The sequence below is a fragment of the Cryptomeria japonica genome, chromosome 9 (assembly GCF_030272615.1).
Source record: "Cryptomeria japonica chromosome 9, Sugi_1.0, whole genome shotgun sequence".
In the NCBI taxonomy this organism is placed as follows: Eukaryota; Viridiplantae; Streptophyta; class Pinopsida; order Cupressales; family Cupressaceae; genus Cryptomeria; species Cryptomeria japonica.
Window position 1 is genome coordinate 413480522 of NC_081413.1, and position 25420 is coordinate 413505941.

At 33.2% G+C, this 25420-nt stretch overlaps 1 protein-coding gene across 1 annotated transcript; it reads right to left on the reverse strand.

The window, feature by feature from the left end:
* Positions 1-24050: 24050 nt before the first annotated feature.
* Positions 24051-25031, reverse strand: LOC131073377 (metalloendoproteinase 1-MMP). The gene has a single exon (XM_058009804.2). The coding sequence runs from the start codon at positions 24897-24899 to the stop codon at positions 24360-24362; it is 540 nt and encodes a 179-aa protein (XP_057865787.1). The 5' UTR covers positions 24900-25031; the 3' UTR covers positions 24051-24359.
* Positions 25032-25420: the final 389 nt, after the last annotated feature.

Here is a 25420-nt window from a genome sequence, read left to right on the forward strand (position 1 = left end):
GGTGATCTGAGGAGGGGCAGAGACTGAAGACAGAGGAGTGCAATGAGGGTTGAGGCAAGCATTTTGGGTAGATGGCTGGACAGGTTGAGAGGCGGAAGTATTGTTACTGGGAGGGATTTGGGGAGGGTTATCTCTAGTGGTTTTATCAGAAGGAGTATCCAGTTTCCTTTGGATAATTGGACAGTCTCTTCGTCTGTGTCCTTCTCTACGGCACAAAAAATAGGCATTTAATCCGCCTAGGATTTCGATAGGACATGTAATCTTTTCTTCAGCAATGTCAATATTTAGGGTTTCTGGGATATCTGTTCCAGGCTTGAGTGCTATGAGGATGCGGGCATCTAAATGGGGTACCAATCTAACTGTATCATCCATTCAGATGACCCTACCCAAGGGTTCCAATAATTGTGGTAGAAAACGCCATAGGTAGGGAGGGACATGTTTAACCAGAATCCACCTAGGGGTGGAGAGAGCTATAACTTCATCGTGTATGGCTTCTGGTGACCATGCCAGAGCGCGGAATGAAGTGGAGCCAACATTCCAGTATTGTTTTTTAACAACTTCGGCCTGTGCTTCCTACGAGACAAAGAAAATAACATATAGGCCCCTCTGTATTTGTCTGCAAAAAGATATGTGGAAACCTAGTTTCAAACTCCAATAATTGTGAAACCAGTCGTCAAGAAACTTGCGTGGAGGGCACTTATCCAGTTCGACAGCAGAGAAAAAAATAGCATAATTCCTAAGTCTATTTTTTTCATTCAATATTTCAACCAGCATTTCAGGATTTGGCAAAACAGAGAAAGGGTTATCAGCAACCCCAGGGCCCTTACCGGCGTTGGAGGCTCCATCAGAGGCGGGGCAGAGGAACCTAGCACTAACATCCACCATAAAGCCTGCGTTCGAAACCGCTTCCAAAAATGTTTTGGGCCTGGTAGGTATAGCAGTGACTGGTTTGGGTGGGATGGGCAAGGTAGTATTATTGCCATCAAACGGGCATTCGGGTCCGCTCGCATGCGAGGAGGGTACGGGATTGGGAGGAAGGCCGAAGCCAGGACTTACATTTAATTCCATGCTATCTAATGCTTTTAATGGAGAGAACACACCAGGATGTCTGTCATTGCCGGGAGTCGCCGGCGATCCTCCACCGTCGCTCGCCACCGTGGACGGAAAGAGCAGGATCCCTTCGAATATTCAGAGATTTCAAACTTGCAGCTTCGTCAGCGAAAAACTCATTAATAGAAGAATTAGGTTAAAATAATTAAATAAATAAAATATTTATTTAATTAGACTGGACAATTTTAGGTGTCTACAATCATTATTATTTTTTTAGCAAAGTTGCATTTCATAAACTTGGCATTCTATTAACAAGGGTGTTTGCAAAGACTAAAAGCTTCTCTTATTTTATGAAAAGATATTTGAGGCACATAACCTAGGGTACAACATAGAAATATAAAGAGCAATTTGGAGTGCAGTGTACTTTATTTCAATATAATAGAAGATTGATTTTCAAGTATTTTCTATTTATATTTTCGATAGTGTGTTTGCAGACTATTTTGCTCAGGCCTAGTGTTCTGATTATATTTCATAAAAAATAAATTAAAAAAACATACATGACACAAAATTCTCACTGTGAAAACTTTTGCACAACTGATGATATTTCACAAAGCCGTAAACTTTGAAAAAAATTCATTACCCAAATAATATAGTAACACAAAAACATCATTAATTTTTCAAATGTCTTAAAATTAATTCTAAATTTAAGAACCAAATTTAAATAGAAAGAAAAAAATTACTATTTTTTCATGTTGCCCTATATTTGTGTTATAATTCATAACTCAATTAATTGGGGGGTGGAAGGGGGCAAAATAATGCTTTATCATTCAACTAAGCCCTAAATTTTTTACCAAAAATATTAATACTAAATAGGGGGATAATAACAATGGTCATTTTCTATAATGCTTCAAGATTTGGTTTAAAATATGTAACCCAATTTAAACAGTGAAATAGAAACATTGTTAATTTTACCATAAAATTCACCCTAATATAGATTCTATTATTCAAACAATAGGAGAACGCACTACTAATTTTCCATTATGCTTCAAAGCTTACATAAAAATTCATAATCCAATTTAAATTGTGGGACAAACATATTACAAACTTTCTTCAAAACCCTAAACTCTACACCAAAACTCATGACCAAAATATAAATAGCACATGACAAAAACATTGCTAATTTTACACAATGCGCTAATTGCACTATATTCGACACCCCAAAATATTGTAGAACAAAAAAATTGCTAACCCAAATTTTATTGTAATAAGGAAAAATGATGAGATAATAATTATGGTAAGAAATGGTGGAGATGCAAAATTAGCAAGGTGTTTGTTTCTTTCAGGGATGTTCATAGCAGGCCTAGCTTTTATTATAACAAGAGCATTGGCATTCTCTTACATGTGATTTTAATCATTTGAATGAGGTGATGCAAGCCTTTTATTCTTGATTGATTTTAGTGAAATCAAAATGGTTCTTTCTTCATTAGCAGAGTTCCTATAGGTTTTGGTTGTAGTGCTCTCTTTCATGGCATTGGGTTTGTTACTGTCATTGATTGTTTTGATTATGAAATACATGTAGGATGTCCTTTTTTTAGTTAATTTATCTTATCAAAGGACTGCTTAAGGCATCCATACTCCTAAAATAGAAATTAATATTGTAAATGAATATGCTTCTCCTTCTCCTTCTCCTTTTCCTTCTCCTTCTCCTTTTTCTCCTATTTATATTTTGTCTTCTCCTTTTCACCCTATTTCTATTTCTTCTTCTTCTTCTTCTACCTCAAACTCTTGAATCTTATCTTTCATACCTCTTTTGTTTTTTGTCATTCTCTCTTTCAAATATGGGGAGAATTTAAAAACCTTATCATCAACTAAGGGTTTTGGTTGTAACCAAGTGCTGAAAGGTTTCATGATTTGATAAACTAACAATTGCACTTTGGTGTGCAATGGGTATGACAAAGAGGTTTGAAAACTAAAAATAATAGATACAGACTGTATGCTAAAGAAAACTCAAGTGGTAAACCCCTAAAGAGTTTTAGAAAACCATTTGAAAGTTTTAACTCTAACAAACTTACTCTTATTGAGAAACTAAATGACAAAGAATCTCAAAGCCTTCTATTTCTAGAATGCAAACTTAACTTCATTTATAACGACTTTACCTATATAAGGCAAATCTATTGACATTATGAAGGATGTTTTCATAACAAAATTGAAAGTGTTGCTTGGTTTTTATTCTCCTTGAGCAAGGCATAGAAATCAGTAGCTTTGGATTTTTAATTCTTAACTAAGTGCGGGTCTTCTACTTCAAATGCAATTTTTTCTTATATTTAGAGATTCTAAAGATTGGTTGTTGTTCTTATTGTCAGAACATGGTGCTTTTGTCTTCTACTTTATTCAATTTCTACATTATCATTATTATTATTTTAGCAAAGTTGCATTTCCTAAACTTGGCATTCTATTAAGATGGGTGTTTGCAAAGATTAAAAGGTTCTCTTATTTTATGAAAAGATATTTGAGGCACATAACCTAGGGTACAACATAGAAATATAGAGAGCAATTTGGAGTGCAGTGTACTTTATTTCAATATAATAGAAGATTGATTTTCAAGTGTTTTCTATTTATATTTTCGATAGTGTGTTTGCAAACTATTTTACTCAGGTCTAGTGTTCTGATTATATTTCACAGAAAAAATACAGAAAAACATACATGACACAAAATTCTCACTATGAAAACTTCTACACAACTAATGATATTTCACAAAGCCGTAAAGTTTGAAAAAAAATCATTACCCAGATAATATAGTAGCACAAAAACATCATTAATTTTTCCAATGTCTTAAAATTAATTCTAAATTTAAGAACCAAATTTAAATAGCAAGAAAAAAATTACTATTTTTTCATGTTGCCCTATATTTGTGTTATAATTCATAACTCAATTAATTGGGGGCTGGAGGGGGGCAAAATAATGCTTTATCATTCAACTAAGCCCTAAAATTTTCACCAAAAATATTAATACTAAATAGGGGGATAATAAAAATGGTCATTTTCTATAATGCTTCACGATTTGGTTTAAAATATGTAACCCAATTTAAACAGTGAAATAGAAACATTGTTAATTTTACCATAAAATTTGCCCTAATCTAGATTCTATTATTCAAACAACAGGAGAACGCACTGCTAATTTTCCATTATGCTTCAAAACTTATATAAAAATTCATAATCCAATTTCAATTGTGGGACAAACATATTACAAACTTTCTTCAAAACCCTAAACTCTACACCAAAATTCATGACCAAAATTAAATAGCACATGACAAAAACATTGCTAATTTTCCACAATGCACTAATTGCACTATATTCGACACCCCAAAATATTGTAGAACAAAAAAATTGCTAACCCAAATTTTATTGTAATAAGAAAAGAGGATGAGATAATAATTATGGTAAGAAATGGTGGAGATGCAAAATTAGCAAGGTGTTTGTTTCTGTCAGGGACGTTCATAGCAGGCTTAGCTTTTATTATAACAAGCGCATTGGCATTCTCTTACATATGATTTTAATCATTTGAATGAGGTGATGGAAGCCTTTTATTCTTGATTGATTTTAGTGAAATCAAAATGGTTCTTTCTTCATTAGCAAAGTTCCTACAGGTTTTGGTTGTAGTGCTCTCTTTCATGGCATTGGGTGTGTTACTGTCATTGATTGTTTTAATTATGAAATACATGCATGATGTCCTTTTTTCAGTTAACTTATCTCATCAAAGGATTGCTTAAGGCATCCATACTCCTAAAATAGAAATTAATATTGTAAATGAATATGCTTCTCCTTCTCCTTCTCCTTTTTGTCCTATTGATATTTCTTCTTCTCCTTTTCACCCTATTTCTATTTCTTCTTCTTCTTCTACCTCAAACTCTTGAATCTTATCTTTCATACCTCTTTTGTTTTTTGTCATTCTCTCTTTCAAATATGGGTTGAATTTAAAAACCTTATCATCAACTAAGGGTTTTGGTTGCAACCAAGTGCTGAAAGCTTTCATGATTTGATAAACTAACAATTGCACTTTGGTGTGCAATGGGTATGACAAAGAGGTTTGTAAGGTCAATTGGGGAAAATTTAGTCTATTTCTTGGATATATTTGTGTAGTGCATGAGGTAAATTTGTGGCCATGATGTTCTTTGTGCAAAAAAGGACTTAATTGAGAGGTGATAGCATAAAATAAACTATGTATCCACTTAAAATGATTCAATCCTAACAGAAATGAAACCTTTGAATTTAGAGAATAAACAACTTTCATTAAAAATAGGCTCATGTTATGTTTGAAATAGGGTGAGCACAAGAGAGAGGTTGAGATAGAGGTAGAACAAGGAATATATAGAGGGGTAAGAGTGAGAGAGAGATGGATAAAGATATAGATATATAGATAGATAAGAAGATGGAAATATAGATGGAGTCAAAGATAGACATGGAGAATGGGGAGAAGAAAATGGAGAGGAGAAGAGAGGTATGAGAGAGACAAAGAGAGAAGAGAGAGGGATACATAGATATGGAAGAGAAAAATAAATAGTTTTAGAGAGACAAAGAGATAGAAAGATAAATATAGAGATAGGAAGTGATATATAGAGAGAGGAAAAGAGATATGTAAATAGAGGTCCAAAAAGAGGAAGAATGAGAAAGAGAGAGAGAGAGAGAGAGAGAGAGAGAGAGAGAGAGAAATTAATGGATAATAGGAGGCATGTCTATAGATTAAGGGGAGAGATGAAGATAAAGGTAGAGATGAAGATGGAGAAAAATAAGAAGAGGGAAAAAAAGATAGAGCAAGGGAGAGGGGGAGATAAAGATAAGAGGAGAGGAGATAGAGGGAGAAACAAAGAGGAGAGATAGAGATATATATAAAGGAAGAGGGGGAGATGAGAGAGATTTATAGATTGTGAGATGGAGATAGATAGTTAGATATATAGAGAGAGGGGGAGAGGAATAGAGGGAGAGAGATAAATAAATGGACAAATAGAGAGAACTAGAGATAGACAAATAGAGATGGAGAGAGGGTGAGAGAAATAGGGGAGATAGATATATATTGGAAATGAAAGACAGAGATGTAGAGATGTATAGGAAGAAAAAGGGAGAGATAGGTAGAGATAAATAGATAGATTAGGGGATAGGGAGGGGATGAGGGAGGGAGAGATGGGGAGAAATAGAGAGGAGGGTAAGATAAAGAAATGGAGGTCCCACAGAGAGAAGTGGGAATTGATAAAGATAAGGAAAATATAGATAGATAAAGATGGATAGGAAGAGAGATATAGATTGTATCATCCTAAATTATACTCCCTTAAAAAAATTTCCTCACTTGGGCCCTCACCTTGGTGTTCATCCCTTAAGGCCTGATTAAAGTCCTGATTCTGCTCACATGGTGTATCAAGCTCAGATCTTCATTGTCTGCACTTTCCTCCCCAGGATCTTGGACCAAGTAACCCAACACCTTAGTCCTCTCCAAAAGGGCCCATTTTGGGGTCTCATAATAGTAACATTATTTGAGCAAGAACCTAGATCCTGTGTTGGCTCATTTCAAAAAAAATGTTTCTCAACTATCATGTATAATAGGAGATCTACCCCTCTGATTTTAAACCTAATCCAAAAAATTAAATTTCTCAATTACATCCAACAAAGTCAAGTGAACAAGCAATCAATATTCTTTCAAGAATTGCAACAAAAGTAAATTCAAGATTCAAGCATTGGAGATGACATTCGTGTTCTATGTTTTAAAAAGACTATCTACATGAGACCCTAATTTCTTGTGAAGATAAACAAAAATTCGTAAAGAGGTATACCATTAGTGTTTCAAACATTTTTTATCCTTTCCCTCAAAATGAAAGCATTTCCATTCTAGCATTTCATTTACATTTGAATTATATTTCATGCTTAATTCTAAAACCAAGGTTTGACCTAAGGAAAACCCCTATTCCCAACCATTTTCCCTTCACTACTATGTGCAAGAATAGGCACAAAGCAGTAATTTTTTTTATCAACATTATTCATAGAGACAAACAAGTTCCCTTTTGGATGGTGAAAAGTTTAGAGGACTAGGGCAACTGGCAATCTAGTTCTGATAAATTAGGATGACCTTCTAGGAACAAATCTGAACATTCATATATTGCTCAGATCTAGGTTTGTGGCTCCATTTGATGATTGTAGCTCACTGTTTATGCATAATTGCTTCAATTTACACACATTTACCCTAATTTAAGCATTATTAATTAAATCAATTCAAGTTAAAGGGAAAGAAGAGGCATACCTAAAACCCTTGGAATTTGGCCTGAATCTTGGTCTTTTAGACTTAGATATATCACATTCCATCTTTCCCTAATGTTATTGCCCCTAGGTAAAAATTAGTAGTTTTACTACATCTAGTGATGGAACCCTAATTATTTCACCATTACAAATATATTTGTATAAAAAGAGATAGACAAATGTGCTAGTGAGAGATAGAGAGAAATATTAAAAAAAAATTATATTGTGCAAGAGATATGGAGTGAATGAGCAAGAGAGAGATGAGGCAAGAGTGAGAGAAAGGAGCTGACAAAGACAAGTAACAAAGAGAAAGGTTTAGACTTTAGAGAGAGGGAGAGGTGAGGGAGGGGGAAATATAGTGTTAGAGATAGAGAGAGGGAGAGAAAAACATGGAGTGTGTGTACACATTAGAGAGAGAAGAAGTAGAGAGATATAAAAAGAGGAAGTGATGGGGAGAGAGGGAGAGATAAGATATCTAAAGAGGGAGAGAGAGAGGGATGTATATGAATAGAAAGAGATAGATATAGGGATAAAAAAGATCTAGAGAGAAATATAACTTGTAAAATATAAAGGGGATGAAAAAGAGGGAGAGATTGAAGAAGAGTAAAAGGCGGAGAGGGAGAATTAGAGATAGAAAGTGGGGGATAGAGAGATAGAAAGATAAAGATATAGGAAGTGATATATGGAGAGGTAGAGAGAGATATAGAGAGAGTGAGAGAGATGAAGGAGGAGGAGTGTATAAGATCTAGAGATAGTAAGATAGAATAGAGATAGGGAATGAGAAATAGGGAGTGTGTGTTTGTGTGGGTGAGAGAGATATAGAGATAGAGATAAGGAGGGAGGAAGAGGGAATGTGTGTATGAGTAAAACAGATATAGAGATAGATATAAAGACAGAGAAAGATATACAAATAGATAGAGAGGGGGGAGAGGGAGAGAGATGATATGGAAGTAGAGAGATATAAAAAGCGGGAACGAGAGGGGGGGGGAGAGGGGGATAGAAAGAGGGAGAGATAATGTGATAAATAGATGGAATGATAGAAGGGGAAAGGAGAGAGATACATGGAGAAGTAATGATATATAGATAAGGGAGAGAGATGGAGATGGAGATAATAATTAAATGGCATGCTACCATCAACATAACTCCCCAAGGGCATATTATATCCTTAAATTATTGGCATGAAATGAGTAATCAAAAGTTAGTTGCTATTTCTTGCTCTCTTGCTCTAAACATTTAATTTAGGTTTTAATTTGAAATTCATTTTATTATATAAATTAGAATAAAATTCAAATATAATTATTCTATAATAAATAAATTTTTAATAAGACAAAATGTATAAATTCTAACATCTTTTGATTATTATTTGTAATTCTATAAAAAAACACAAAAAATTAAAATACAATGTTAACCTAATAAAAAATTATTCCTTAAAATAAGAGGTGGAAGAATTAGAATAAATAAATAAATAATAGAATATCTAATATAAGAAAATAACATTAAAAGATATTCTTATCAAAAAGAAAATAGTAATTAAAGAAATATTTTAATTCAAGGTATAATTATTCTACCGTAATTAAAATTTTAATAAGACAAATAATTATAGATTAAATTAATTATAATAAATTTTAATTATTGCTTATACTTTCATAAAAATGTGTTAGTAATTAAAATAAATTTTAAACTTCAAATCAATTCTTAAAAGAAAGAAAAAAATTAAAATTAAAACAGATTTAATCTTTTTCAATATATTTTTTTTCAAAAACTTAAAAAAATAGAATATCCTAATAAAAAAATATTAAGAGATATTTTGACCCAAAGTAGATAATAATAAAAATTAATTTTTTTCTTTTATTTATATTCTTTTTCTAATTAATAATATTTAAATGTATATTTTTTATTTTTCTATTATAATTTTTTATTTTAAATTTATATAATTTAAGCAATTATATCATTTTAATATGCCCTAAGCATTTTTTCCAATGTGTTATTGAGATTAATAAGTTTATCTATATAATGTTTTTGGATTTGATTAGGTGAATGACATTGATTACTTTGTAAATTAATTTAGGTAGAAGATTTGAGAGGTAAATTGTTACATATTGAATAATTGAATATTAAGTTAGGAAAGTGAATATAAAATGATAAAAAATATTTATTTTAAAAATGGAAGGAGAATGATTTTGTTGTTGTTTGTACTTTGTCTTGAGAATAGGACTCTATGGAGGGTTGAAATTATAGCTCTAGATATTTTTCTATACACGCATATATGAATTCTAGTATGCAGATTGATCTAGTATAATGTGCACAATTAATTCTTGATTTGTTCTTTGTGCTTCTTTGAATGTTAAGTACTGAAAAAATATTTATAAACACCTAGTGGAGATCACCAAATTGAAAGGGTTGTCTTCCTAGGTCAACCCCCTTGATTTGACCAATTTAATAATTATGAAAATTTAGGGATTTTTGTTATGCTCAAATGTTCTTAACATTTTCATTTAATAAATGTGCCTGATATACAAATTATACTTGGATGTAATCATATTATAAATGAATGAGACTGAATGCCTATATACCATGGAAAATAAGATATATTTATGGAATGGATTTATAGGCATCATGGAAATTACTAAAAATGATGAACACTGAATGTGGAAATGTGTATACATATATACATGAGATGGAACTATGTGTGTGGGAGAATGCATAAAATGCGGATAAAATGGGGACGACTAACAGTAGATTTTCATGAAGTGATACTAAATATTGCAACTGAAAATAAAATTTTATACTTTTATTTATTTTTACATTTACTTTGGGGATGAATTCACAAAGCTGGTTCCCACTTTCGCCAATGAAGGAATTTGGCGAAAGTGGGAAGTTCAATTTTTTAGGTGTTCGAGCGAAATAGGGGTGTTCGCTCGAACTACCCCTCGGAGTTTGAGTGAACCATGGTGTGGTCGTGGGTTTTCTCGAACCACGGGTGGCTTTTGGGTTCGAACGAACCCACTATAATATTATTATTTTAATGGGTTCGAGCGAACCCCCCCTCACTCGAACCCTTTTTCAGTTAGGTGTTTTTAAAACATTTATAAATAGCGAAAGTGACAGTTAAAGAGTCATTGTCAAACTTGTCTTTTTCTGTCTGGCGGGGGTTAGATCGAACTAGTCATCAGCATCACATCACCGAGCTTTGTCTACAGCAGCTAGCGTCTTTCATATTTCAGTTTTCGGCCTTTACTATATCAGGTGCACAAAATAACCCTTTGTTTGGTTTAATAATGTCTTTTTTTATTAAATTAATAAATAATTTGTTTGTTAATTTATTTTTTTAATTAAATAATTGTTTATAGTTATTGTTTTTCAACATTTTAGAAAAACGTTTGATAATTTATTGTTTTTCATTATTTTAGAAAAATGTTTGATAATTTAATGTTTTGACTGAAATGTGTCAATTTGTTTTTATAATTACATAACTGTATATATGTTTTTTTTTTCAACATTTTAAAATATTGTTATGAAAAACATAGAAAACTAAGGTAGTAAATCAGAACTTAGAAAAACATTAGCAAAAAAAGAAAATTAGAAAAATGTCACAAACATAAATATAATAAATTAAACGTTAGAAAAATTAATAAATTTTAATTAAAAAAAACATTAGAAAATTTAGATAACAAATTTAAACAAATTAGACAAAATAAATCCTCTACAATGTGACCCATTTTCACATCCTATTACACGCACAACATGAACCCTTAAGACCATATATGCCCTGATGACACTATGCGTTCCCTTAGGAGGTCATAGAGGATCACATATAACATACTAGTGTACATATGACATTCCCTTTAGGATCACATAGTGTCTTAAGGGGTCATATGTAGTCCTAAGGGGTCACACATGTGTGACCACTTAGAACCGCATATGACCCCTTATAAAATTCTAGTGTGAACGACATACCCCTTAGTCCATCAAATAGTGTCTTAACACATGCGTGACCCCTTAGTAGGTCACATATGACCCCTTATAACATCCTACTATACATATGACATTCCCCTTATTATCACATAGTGTCCTAAGGGGTCATATGTGGTCCTAAGGGGTCACGCATGTGTCCTAAGGGGTCATATGTGGTCCTAAGGGGTCACGCATGTGTTATAACACATGCGTGACCCATTAGAACCGCATATGACCCCTTATTAAATCCTAGTATGAACAACATACCCCTTAGTTCATCACATAGTGTCTTAAGGGGTTGTATGTGGTCCTAAGGGGTCACGCATGCATTAACACATGCGTGACCCCTTAGTAGGTCACATAGGACCCCTTATAACATCCTACTGTACATATGACATTCCCCTTAGGATCACATAGTGTCCTAAGGGGTCATATGTGGTCCTGAGGGGTCATGCATGTGTTATAACATATGCATGACCCCTTAGAACTGTATATGACCCCTTATAAAATCCTAGTGTGAACGACATACCCCTTAGTCCATCACATAGTGACTTAAGGGGTCGTATGTTGTCCTAAGGGGTCACACATGCATTAACACATGTGTGACCCCTTAGTAGGTAACATATGACCCCTTATAACATCCTACTGTACATATGACATTCCCCTTAGGATCATATAGTGTCCTAAGGGGTCATATGTGGTCCTGAGGGGTCACACATGTGTTATAACACATGCGTGACCCATTAGAACCGCATATGACTACCCCTTATAAAATCCTAGTGTGAACGACATACCCCTTAGTTCGTCACATAGTGTCTTAAGGGGTCGCATGTGCTCGTAAGGGGTCATGCATGCATTAACACATGGGTGACCCCTTAGTAGGTCACATATGACCCCTTATAACATCCTACTATACATATGACATTCCCTATGTGTCCTAAGGGGTCATATGTGGTCCTGAGGGGTCACACATGTGTTATAACACATGTGTGACCCCTTAGCACCGCATATGACCCCTTATAAAATCCTAGTGTGAATGACATACCCCTTAGTCCATCATAGAGGATCACATATAACATACTAGTGTACATATGACATTCCCTTTAGGATCACATAGTGTCCTAAGGGGTCATATGTGGTCATGAGGGGTCACACATGTGTTATAACACATGCATGACCCCTTAGAACTACATATGACCCCTTATAAAATCCTAGTGTGAATGACATACCCCTTAGTCCATCACATAGTGTCTTAAGGGGTCGTATGTGGTCCTAAGAGGTCACACATGCATTAACACATGCATGACCCCTTAGTAGGTCACATAGGACCCCTTATAACATCCTATTGTACATATGACATTCCCCTTAGGATCACAAAGTGTCCTAAGGGGTCATATGTGGTCCTGAGGGGTCATGTATGTGTTATAACATATGCATGACCCCTTAGAACCGCATATGGCCCCTTATAAAATCCTAGTGTGAATGACATACCCCTTAGTCCATCACATAGTGTCTTAAGGGGTCGTATGTTGTCCTAAGGGGTCACACATGCATTAACACATGTGTGACCCCTTAGTAGGTCACATATTACCCCTTATAACATCCTACTGTACATATGACATTCCCCTTAGGATCATATAGTGTCCTAAGGGGTCATATGTGGTCCTGAGGGGTCACGCATGTGTTATAACACATGTGTGACCCCTTAGAACCGCATATGACCCCTTATAAAATCCTAGTGTGAACGACATACCCCTTAGTCCATCACATAGTGTCTTAAGGGGTCGTATGTGAATGAAATACCCCTTAGTCCATCACATAGTGTCTTAAGGGGTCGTATGACATTTCCGTTAAGATCACATATTGCAGATTTAATACTTTTATAATCATATGGGCCCAAATATAATCATATGGGCCCAAATGTTATATATCATGTTCTTGAATTTTTTATGTATTTCAAAGATTTAAATATACACGTGTTAGATCTCTCTATCTCTCTAAAATATATGTTATCTCTCTCTCTCACTGAAATATTTGAAATTTTTATGTATTTTTTGAAAATGAAAATGATCTCTCTCTCGTGAAGATTTATATGTATAATCTCTCTCTCTCTCTCATGAAAATGATGTCTCTCTCTTCTTACGTATTTATTTTAACTTTATGACATGTACCTAGATAGATGACATCCCAGGATATACCTTCGCACGCTCCTGATCAGGATCCACCTACGCATGCTCTCGATCAGGAGCCACACATTGATGATGTTGATCCTCTACAGCAGGATCCTCCACATCAAGATCCCCCCTTGCCCGACATTGCTACTATTTTTTAGTATAGTGATCATGAGTTGCATAGGTTGAGGGCCATATTAGATGACCCTCATACTAATGGTGTGTACAAGAGTACATGCACGTCCATTTTTGATAGTTTGCGGACATTGAGGGACCGCTTAGTTTCTCATACCTCATTCTCACCTAAGGTTATAGAGGATATATATAGATAGTTGGGGAGTGAGGTGAGGAGTCCTCATTATTTTGCTGATGTGGTGGGGGTGGTCTCGAAGAAGACCATCAAGGAGAGATGCTTTCCACAATATCAGGAGAAGAGTAAGGTGAGGGGATATCAGGTTACCAGATGTATCAACCCACAGGTTGCATCACTGATTTACCCATGCTTCTTAGCTGCCCATGGTCATTATCCTAATAATGACCAAATACCATTATACTTTGCACAACAGGTATTTGGTGAGGTTCATTGTCAGATGAAACCAAACTACCGTGATATTCTAGGATATTATGGACAGGGCATAAAGATGCATATCGTAGGCGTGATAGAGCTTTGCCTAGACACAAGGACCTTGTTGGCCAAAGATTTCCTGCAATAGTCCCAGCCATGGCCTCCATAGTGGATCACATTGTGATTACTTCTTAGAGAGAAGCAATTAATAGGATTGGACAGATTGCATCAGCAACAGCCACCATATCTTCTGACAAGGTGGGAAGATATATGATGAGTCGATCACGTTCGCGATCATCCACAGATCATGCATCTTCTAGTCATGGGGGGACTTCAGATTCAGATGATTGGTATATTAATGCTTGCATCCCCTCCTCAGATGAGGTAGAAGCTATAGTCGGAGGTAGTAGACATGTACAGATGTCACAGTATTTAGACGAGAACCTACTACATGCTTATAGTTTTATTTCATCTCGACTTGGGATACCATTGGCTGATGTTAGAGAGGAGATTCTCAGAGATGGTCAGGCTACAGCGGCATCGATGCATACCTCGATGCAGTCACAACATTCTCATCACTCTACGCATGCTCTAGGCATTGACCTACCTACAAATCACTTTGTTGTTACAGAGGAGGAGCTACGAGCTGATCAGGTTCATATCACAGATGAGGGCCGCTTGGATTCATTTGAGGAGGAGATACGAGTTGATCAGGTCCATATCACAGATGAGGGTTTGGACTCATTTAAGGAGTAGTTGAGAGATTTGAGCCATACTGGGTTTATGGACATGCTACTACAGTCAGACACTTCATCCATGATGCCCACTCATCTAGTTATCCCCTTGCACTCCTTAGTGATACGTACAGCTAGAGAGAGATATGCAGGCACGAGTGATGTTGTTGATATGATCATGGGACAGGATCAGACTATACAACCTACTCTAGGTGATACACGGGTATGTACATGTACATGTGCGTTTAAATTTTTAGAAGATATGTATACATGCTGTAAATTTGTAGGATAAATCTATATATATATATAGATCATGTTTAATAAATAATCTAGTTCTAAGTTTTAATTTGTAGATCATTTAAATTGATCGTGGACTAATCCTTAAATTGATAGTTAGCTCATGTCACTCCTTCCTTGAGCTCTGAGCATGTGCGTAGGAGAGATTCTTTAGATGTTGTTAGTGGACAGGTTAGTTATGGTTTTTGGTACATATATGTACATGTATGTATACATGCACTTTACAATTTATAGTAAAATTTTTATTTAACTCTACTTGGATTTGATGTACATGCACGTCTAGAGAGATAGATATATTATATTTAATATTTAAATAAATTCTACTTTTGCAAGACTCTCCCTCAGATGGTCGCTCAATTCGTAGCCGAATGATCCCTATCGATTTTCTCCAGACTTTATAGCTCATTTACATTTATCTTTTTATAGACTTTCATATTATATATATTCATGCACGTACATGGAGTTTAGACTAGATTATACTTTATACCTGGTTTGTGTTTGATCAGATTATATATATATATCATGCATCATGTATGACTTGTTTAGACTAGATTATATTCTTTAAATACCTCGGTTACATGTTTGATTAGATTATATATTTCATGCATGTATGTTCTCTAGAAATTAAAAAAGTTTTAACTACATGTAACACGTATGTACATGTACAATAGATATGCATTAAAATTTAAAAGAAGATGTTCAAATAAAAGAGTATGTATCAAATGAACAAACTAAACTTAATAGGTCATGTATTGAGTAGTTCACATGGTATGTGAGCTTCTAGGTATGTATACTGTAGTTAAATAGTTCACCACATGTACATGTCCTAATTACACATGTCCTAATTCCATATTATATCAATTTTACAAATGTACATATTACATTCTAATTTAAATATGCATTTTTTAATTAAATTATTTTAACTAGTGGTCCTTACAAATTACATGCATTTAGAATTAGATATAGTACCTTATACATATAAATTAAACATGCATTTAAACATGTACATGTACTTGAATTAACTTTGAATACATCCTAATTTTATATAATTAAAAATTTCATGTATTTAAACTTAAAAAATATTTATCCTTTAGTTTCAAAACAAGTTAAGAGATCTAGAATTTATCTTGAGTATTAATTCAATTCATGTGGGTTGAACCACATGTGTACTTTGGATTACTAAATATATATAGTTCATACCACATCAAGTGGTTCAGAACACTCTTCAATAACACTTAATATTTTGTCATGATCTTCACTATCTAGTCTCCACTTTTGAGACTACCCTCAACGTGGAACTGTTTGAAGAATTAGGCCAACAACAATGACCAAGTGACTATACTGATATACCTTGTTGTCAATTTGGTATTCAGTGAAATGAATCCCATGTTGAACAATTTTAACTTGTTTGAAATATGTCCCTTGCACTACAACTGAGCCTGCATGTACATGTATATAAGAAATGTGAGAAATTAAAAATTTCCACGTAAGCGATTTGTACAAGTACATATTCAAATCGCAACTCAAACCTGTGGGAAATGACATTCCATCACTCATCTCAGATTTCGATAACTTCTTTCTCTCTTCTGTGCAACGCAATAAATAATAACTAACACCTTCTATATTTCCATCTTCTGCTATGACTGAAAAAATATCTCCTACAATTTGACACAAGTTAAATAAATTCTAAGTTATATGTCATTTTTAAGGAAATATTTACATGTGTACGTCATGTATATACCTTTTTTAATCAATCCTGAAATATGATCATAATCACCAGAACTCAAAGGAATGTCTTCAAAGTTTTCATCCTCATTTGAATCCTCGTATGTGTCAGAAACATCTAGTGGCACTATTTCCCATTCACTAACATATCCAAGCTTTTGGTTCTTGCAATCAACATAGTTTTTGAAAATGCATTCAGAACAAAAACATGAATAATCCCTAGTGTATAATGTCCAAGGGCAATTATCTGTACTCATGACACAATGCAAAGATCTTGTCCTCTCCACGCTCTTGCATCCATGCATTGATTTTCTATCCACATCTGCAAAATGTACATGTGTACAAGAATGTACATGTAGATCAAGTTGTTAAATTGAAACATTTGAACTAGGAACATATTTTTTTTTTAAATTAAAAAAAATTAAATAAAACACTAAAAGAGAACACGTACCAGTTATCTCCCAAAACACTCTATATGGAATGGGTTTGTATGTTCTCGATGATGATTCCCCAGGATAATTAGGTTGCTCAAAATGTTTCTCACACCATTCAACAACATCATGTGCATCTTCTATACGATCTCCTGTGTACTTTATTTGATGCTTTCTTAGAGCATGTTTGATACAAGCTCTTGCACCATCATGTTCACCCTTTCCATGACCACTCTAAAAAAAACCCCAAACATGTGGTATTTTGCCATTTCGATGATATCTACATAGTGCATAAAATGGCCTCGAAGATTTGAATTGTGTTGCACATCCAACAGACCAAACAAAATGTTTAACTATTGTTATGCCTCTATCTTTCAAATATTCAAAAAAATTCTTAAAGCAATGCTGTACAAAAAGTGTGTCATGCTCCTTATCATCACTGATATAGAGGTGGTACTCTTTCTTAATGACACGATTTTCAAATGTACTATCAACACCATCCAAATTCATCTGTGCATGTCGATAACACACATGCACCAAAATAGTGATTTGCTTTGAAAAGTAATACTCTGATTGAATCTCTTTTTGATGTGCAAAAGAGTAATTCTCTGCGAAGTCAACTACAGATAGAATAGTTCCAAGTGGGAAAGTGTCTCTTAATCTTTTAAATTGTTCTGCTTGCCACTTGGCAAAAAAACCATGACATATGTATAGTTTTATCAACTTACGAAAATTTTCCATAAATGTTCCAATAGGTATTTCCTCTTCTACATAATTTAGCCTTGTAGATTCCTTTCCAAAAAAAATTTCAAATTTTTTGTACTTGTAAATCTTGCAATTTACCATCTTCCTCGTGTTAGTATCTTCATCTCTTAAAGGCAATTTAGCCAAGTCCCCGCATGTTCCACAAATTCCTCTTATACAATTTATTTGACCGGTTGCATTATCATCTAATTTATCACATAAGATGGATGCTATGAATTGACTTGTTCATTTAGGAGGAGCATTTTCATAACCATCACTATCTTCTCTAATCTTTCAAAACACATGATAGTACAAGTCAAATTCAATGTGATAATGACAACAAGAAGTTTTGAAAACTTTGTTTAACTTCACATAATATGGCCTTAACCGTTCAAACATGGTTTATCCAATCTTTATATGAGGGTTTGTTTTAGTAAACAATACATACAATTCATGTTTTGTTGTGTCTATCCAATGTTTTACATGGAAATTGTAACGATAAGGACCAATCCTTTGCTTGATAACATCTCTACTATTTGATGAAGGACGAGTATTATCATTCCAAAAACTTGTCACAAAGTTCCTAACAATATCTTCAATTCTATCAGAACGAGGAGCTCTACACATAATTGCCCAATTCCCTTCTGAGGTAGTATCATCCAAAATCTTTCTCCTTTTAACATATTTAGATATTGTCCTTCTACTAAAACCAAACTCAGATGACAGTGAAGAGATTTGTCTTTTTTGAGGCAATCTTTCATTTACTAAAGATGTCAACATCACTCTTCTTGAAATGGTCTTATCTAGTTTTCGAGATTTTTTACCAATGTTCACCAAACCTTTCTTAACATTATCAACAATAGATTTTTGTAGCTAAGAAGTTTTCCTCTTTTGACTTGTTGTATCTATACCCAACAATTTCATTGGATCTATTAAGTCTTTATGAGTAAGTACAATTGATAACAATTGAGCTTTTTCTAGTGTAGTATCAAGATTGTTGAAATGAGACATTATTTCTTTTCCACTTTTATTCATTGACCTCCTTTTAGTATATCTAGGTTCTTCACTGAGACATTTCAACTCATCCACATCCATTTCAAGTAAATGATCTACATTTTTATAAGAAATATTTCTCTTCACCTGTTTAGCTAGATCCACAATATGCTCATCCATATCAGTGGTAGCAGGTAAGGAGCCTGACCCCTCTCCTTCAAAGGTCTCCATTGGTTCAACTTGGACAATCTCTTCCCTATGTTCATCAACTATATTGTGTTCTTCAACAGGTTTGTTTGCCTCGACTCTCTCTTCAGAACTCCCTTCTTCTCGAGCTGGTTCTACACATAATTTAAGAGTTTGTGTAAGGTTCTTAAATTAATCTAGATTATTCAATTAGGTTTAAGAATAGGGGTGAATTTGGCTTAAAGCTTTACATGTTAAAATTAGCCCGTTCAATTTGGTTTATTAAATTTAATTACTTTTAGGACTTTACTGTTATAACTCTAATTAAATTACATGTTTAGGTTTAAAGTTCAATTTGTTCTCAGGTTACGATTAGGGCTCAAATTTAAATTTAACTTGTGCAAGTAGGTTTAGAGTTAGAGTTAAATTTTGTTCAGTAATTTTAATATTTCAAGAAGATGATAATTATTTTAATTTAATTTTTTTCTGATGTTTAATTTTAGATTTACACATGAAGAATTATAATTAGTTTATTAATTTTCATTTAATTTATGTTATTCCTTATGTATAGTGTTAAGGAATAACATAAATTAAACATATAAAGTGGATGTTAAACATATAAAGTTAAATTTTGTTCAGTAATTTTAATATTTCAAGAAGATGATAATTATTTTAACTTAATTTTTTTCTGATGTTTAATTCTAGATTTACACATGAAGAATTATAATTAGTTTATTATTATCGTTTAATTTATGTTATTCCTTATATATATTGTTAAGGAATAACATAAATTAAACCTTATGTATAGTGTTAAGGTTAAATTTTGTTTTGTGCTAATATAATGTAAATAAACATAAACATATAAAGTGGAAATAAATATTGATGAGTTATTTTGAAAACCTCAATCTCTAATTTTGAGCACTAATTTAACACATAAAATAAAATTTTGATAAATTAGAAATTCCAATTTTGAAAATTAAAAGTAAAAATATTTTGATGCATGCATACGATAAAGGTGACCTCATATTAATTTGTTATGGACCATAATGTAGGTGGACTATAATTTGTCACATGTGTGTATATTTAAGACCTATTATTGCATAATAGACCTCCTAATCTAAATGTTTTTGCATACGTGAAGTCATATAAATAGAACCTAAATTAATCAACATGTAATAGGTTATAAATTTATGTCACATTTAAGACCTATAATCAATGTAATAGTCCTAATAGGCCTTATTATTAAAATCAATATGACCACGTATGAAAAAACATTTCACAATTAATATACTTAACTCCCCTTAAGACAAATATATTATGTGATATTAAAGGACCCATCACATGAAATTACTTGTACATGTCTTAAATATTCAATATATATAATTTAGAACCTAAATTATGACATAATAGGTCTTATTAATTTTATGACTTAATAGGTCTTATCTATTATAAATTGAATTTAGATTTACATAGAATAAATTGAATTTAGATTTACATAGAACAAGTTATGTGTTCAAACTTAAACCTATGTCTGAATTATGACTAGTTGGACTTCAAAACTTTATAAAATGAAAAATATTGAACATATCACTATAAAACCAAATGCAAGCCCTGGATATTGATGTTACAAACCAAAATTCGAAAGAATTGAGTTTTTATCATTTATAGAAAAAAATTTATACGTTTCGGGAGGCACATCACTCTTAAAAAATGTAGTTTGTTGTAAAAAACTACTTTTCGAGAGAGATGGAAATTTTTTTTAAAAATCCTTCAAAAAAATTTGAAAAAAATGTATATAGAATCTACAAACAAAATGCTACAAATCACTAATTTACATCATCTTTAAATTTTTAATAGTTTAAAATTTATAGTTCTCAGAAGTTGAAGATTATTTTAAATATGTACATCTCAACTGATGGCCTCATTTAAGAGATATTAATAGAATTTTTTTAAAATGAAATAAACACAACAAAAAATAAAGGACACAAATTATTAATTGTGAAGACTCTTATACAACTCTTGATATTTCACAAAACCCTAAACTAATCCAATTTACATTGTGAGACAAAAATATTGCAGACTTTCTTCAAAACACTAAACTCTACACCAAAATCACCAAAATCCATGCCTAAAATTAAATAGCAGACCACAAAAGCATTGCTAATTTTCCACAATGCACTATTTTGCACAACCCAAAACATTGGAGAACAAAAACATTGCTACTTTTCCATAATACCCTATTTTTTTTGTAAAATCCATAACCTAATTCAAACAACAGGGCAACATTGTTAATACTCTTCAGAAAGCCCTAAAATGCTCAAACATGGAAAATCCACATAACTAGAACTTGCACCAAACAAGGTGCAATGGTTACATTGATAGTAAAATATGTTTTAAATAATAAATTGGAAGGTTCAAATCTAAAAGAAAATGTTTATATATTAAATTATTTAAAATTTAACATCCTTAAGAGTTGTCATGTTTATAAACAGTACATTTACTATTATTCAAGGGCTCACATAAATTCCATAGTCAATGTGAAAGAAGGTTATTTGCTTTACATAATTGATGATGCTTTTTTCAATTTGATTGATAATCTCCTACATCTATAACATAAACATAACCAACATGTTTACAAAGAAAATTTCATTTCACAGTATATAAAATAAATATATTATAATACTTCTTGAAGAGATAATATTTCTAAATTAGATGTGATAATTTCTAAGAAAAATATAGTAGAATTAGGAAAAACTAGTATTTTGCATTAATACAAACTTATTAAGGTCTATATTTGATACAATTAATATGTTACGACTATTTCAATTTACAGTAAAATTAGTTTGGCAAAGCCTCCCATTACTCACCAACTCTACCATATACTTGCCTACTTTACATGCCCAACAATAACCATCTTCAAAAGAAGAATGTAATTTGTCTTAAAATATTAGAGGATTTTTAAATATTACTTAGAAAGAAAATTTGTATTTCAATACTACATATTTTTCATTAATATTGATAATATTAATTTTTTCATTAATAGTGATCTTATTAATTATGATGGGTCATAACTAGAGGATTATTCTCAGTGCCTGAAAAACAAAGGCAATTGCAAACTAAAGCAAGGTTAACTAGTATATGCAAGTGACAAAATTATGGAAGTTTTATTGTCAAAGCCCCAATTGTATCAAAAGGGTTTCATAACAACAAAGCTGCCCAACAACTAAATCATCTCTTAAATCCCCATAATAAATGAATGGCCGAATTCTTACTTACACCTACAATTTGAAAGCCCAATGTTTTACTCTAGACTTGTGTAGCAAATTGGTAGCATATGAAGATTTAACAATTGAAACTGTTTGATATCATTTAAAATTATCATCAGGTATCATCAGGTATGGTTATCAATTAAAATTGATGGTTATGGAGAAATTGCAGGAAAATGCTTCTAAGAAATAGATTTCACAATAAAAATGATAGCTGTATTTGCACAAAACTAATAATTTAGTATTTCATTGTTGTTGTAACTTGCTGTGACAACGGTTGTAGAGATGTCTTCACATATAGTAAATAGTAAAAACACTAATGGATAAAGTGATAATTTGTAGAGATGTCTTCACATATAGTAAATAGTAGTGGTCAGACCATCCTCCTTCTCCATATTTCTTAATAGCTGGCTTTTGCACTTTGGTGCCTGAACTATTTGACAGAATGCTTTAAACAAATGTGGCCTCAACGTCTGCAATAACTATACAATACAAGACAAAACAAAGAAACTATTATGGTCTTAGAACAGCCGCAGGTCTACCTTACCTTCTCCTCATTTCGTGTTTTGAACCCTAGGCTCTTAAAGTCCTAGTACTAAGGCAAGCATATCTATAGAATGTGAAAGATAATAAATATTTAAGCACTTCTTGATAGAATATAGAAGAAATTAATAAACATAACCATTTTTCATACATATATTTCAGTTTTACCTAATTAGTGGTGGCAGTAATAACACTAATGGATAAAGTGAAAAGGGACACTAAAACGCAAGCCACTATGGAAGTTGCACCTGTTCCTTGTAAAACCCGCACAGTGCAAAGGAAAGAGCCAAAGTACTAGTCAGGAGCACATAGAATCACCATTGCGGGATATATTCATACTTGCGCATCAATCTGGTATGGATTCTAACTAGAGTGCTAGATGTTGTGGTACTTTGATAGTTGAGAAAGAGGAGGTTTCTGAAGGAATCGTTTAAGTGGTTTCAGAGCTGGGTATCAAGGAGCTTGTCATGTGACAACTTCTAGGTACGCAATACAACTCTCTTATGCAACATCTTTAAGTTTTGTGAACTGTATAAAGTATGACCAGATTAAGTTTTATGGACTCTAACATTGCTAGTTTCCTACAATGCACTATATTGCACAGCCCAAAACATTGCAGAACAAAAACATTGCTACTTTTCCATAATGCCCTAAAATTTCTGTACAATCCATACCCTAATTCATTGCTAGTTTCCTACAATGCACTATATTGCACAGCCCAAAACATTGTTGAACAAAAACATTGCTACTTTTCCATAATGCCGTAAAATCCATAACCTAATTCAAACAGTTAATGCTCTTCAGAAAGCCCTAAAATTCTCATAGGAATCCACAAAGCTAAACGTGTTAAATAAGAGACAAATATATAGCAAATTTTCTTCAAAACCCTAAACTCTACATCAATATTATGACAAAAACATTGCTAATTTTCCATGAGCATGCACTATATTGCACAGCCCAAAACATTGCAGAACAAAAACATTGCAAGTTTCCTATAATGCTCTAAAATTCCGGAAAATCCATAAAACCTAATTCAAACAGCAGGGCAACATTGTTAATGCTCTTCAGAAAGCCCTAAAATTGTCAGAGGAACCCACAAAGCGAGCCATGTGAAATAAGAAAACATATAAATGTAAATGTTAATAAACTGTGATTGCAACGAATCTTTTCAAAAATGAAGTAAATAAGCTAGAGGGAAATATCATTCTGGATGAGATAACACTGTAGGCCACTGGGTCTTTGAAAGATGTAAAATCTTCAAATAATTATAATACTTTTCAGAGTAGATTCAATTTAAAACCTGAAAGTATGAAGAAATGAATCTTACATTGAATAAAGAATCAAGAAAATGTATTAGCAAAAAGACCTGGTTCAAACGTTTTCCCAAATGAAAATTCTAGTAACCCATGTAACAAATAATCAGTGGCTCTCACTGTAGTCGAAATAATAAGAAACCCTTTTCATGATTCGAGAAACTAAAATTGGAATAGCATGACGGAGCTTTGTGAACAAGGCTATAATGAAAAATGTAGACAGCAGAAGATATGCAGAGTGGGAACAAAATTGGGGCAGGGGTGCGTCTTCTCGACCGCACCTTGGGACAGAGATACTGTGGATTGTGGGACCGTCAAGAATACCCGTGACTGGCAAGTTAAAACTCCTCTGGTATAACCTCACCGCCGCTTCCAGTCGCTCATCAAACAACCCATTCTCCTTCTCCGCTTTCGCCTCTGCGTACCCCAACCTCTGTAAATGAACTTTTATCTGTGCAAGAACGGCGTGGGTATCGCCTTTCTTCAGCTCCAGCTTCTTGATTGACTCGAGACTGGAAGTGTATTGAATGCTGTCTAGTACATGTCCCTCTGCGGTGCTGATCTTGGCCATGATAATTGCCATCACCATTACAATGCCTACGCCAAGCACCCTGCTGCATCTCTCCATCTTCTTCCCTTTGTCCATTGCGCACTCATTCACTTCTTGCTTACCCTGCAAATCTACTTGCCTCAAACTTGATATATAACCATTTCGGTTACAATGAAATCTTCCAACCAATTTGAAATATAAAAGATGATAGTTAAAGATAAAAGATGGTAAAATTGATAGAGAGCTTGAGAACATAGAATGAAAATATTTTGTTTTTAATGACAAAAAAGAGAGTTTTATTTGGTCAAACGAGTGAGAGAGTCTACTACTTTTCTATTTGGGTGTCATGGCATTTGTCTTATATGAGCCATGTGAAAGATGCATTTGTGAATCTCAAAAAATCTTGGGATGCTATCATGTTTTGTAATCTCTCCCACGAGGAACCTCAAGGAACCAGATAATCATACACACATTAACAAATAAATGCAATAATTTTTTAATTTCTTTCGAAACATTGAATGAAAAATACTAATTATGATTCATACACATATATTTCCAAGAGGTTCCTCAACAACATGTAACAGTTCACGTTGCATGAAACATGAGAGTATAACCTT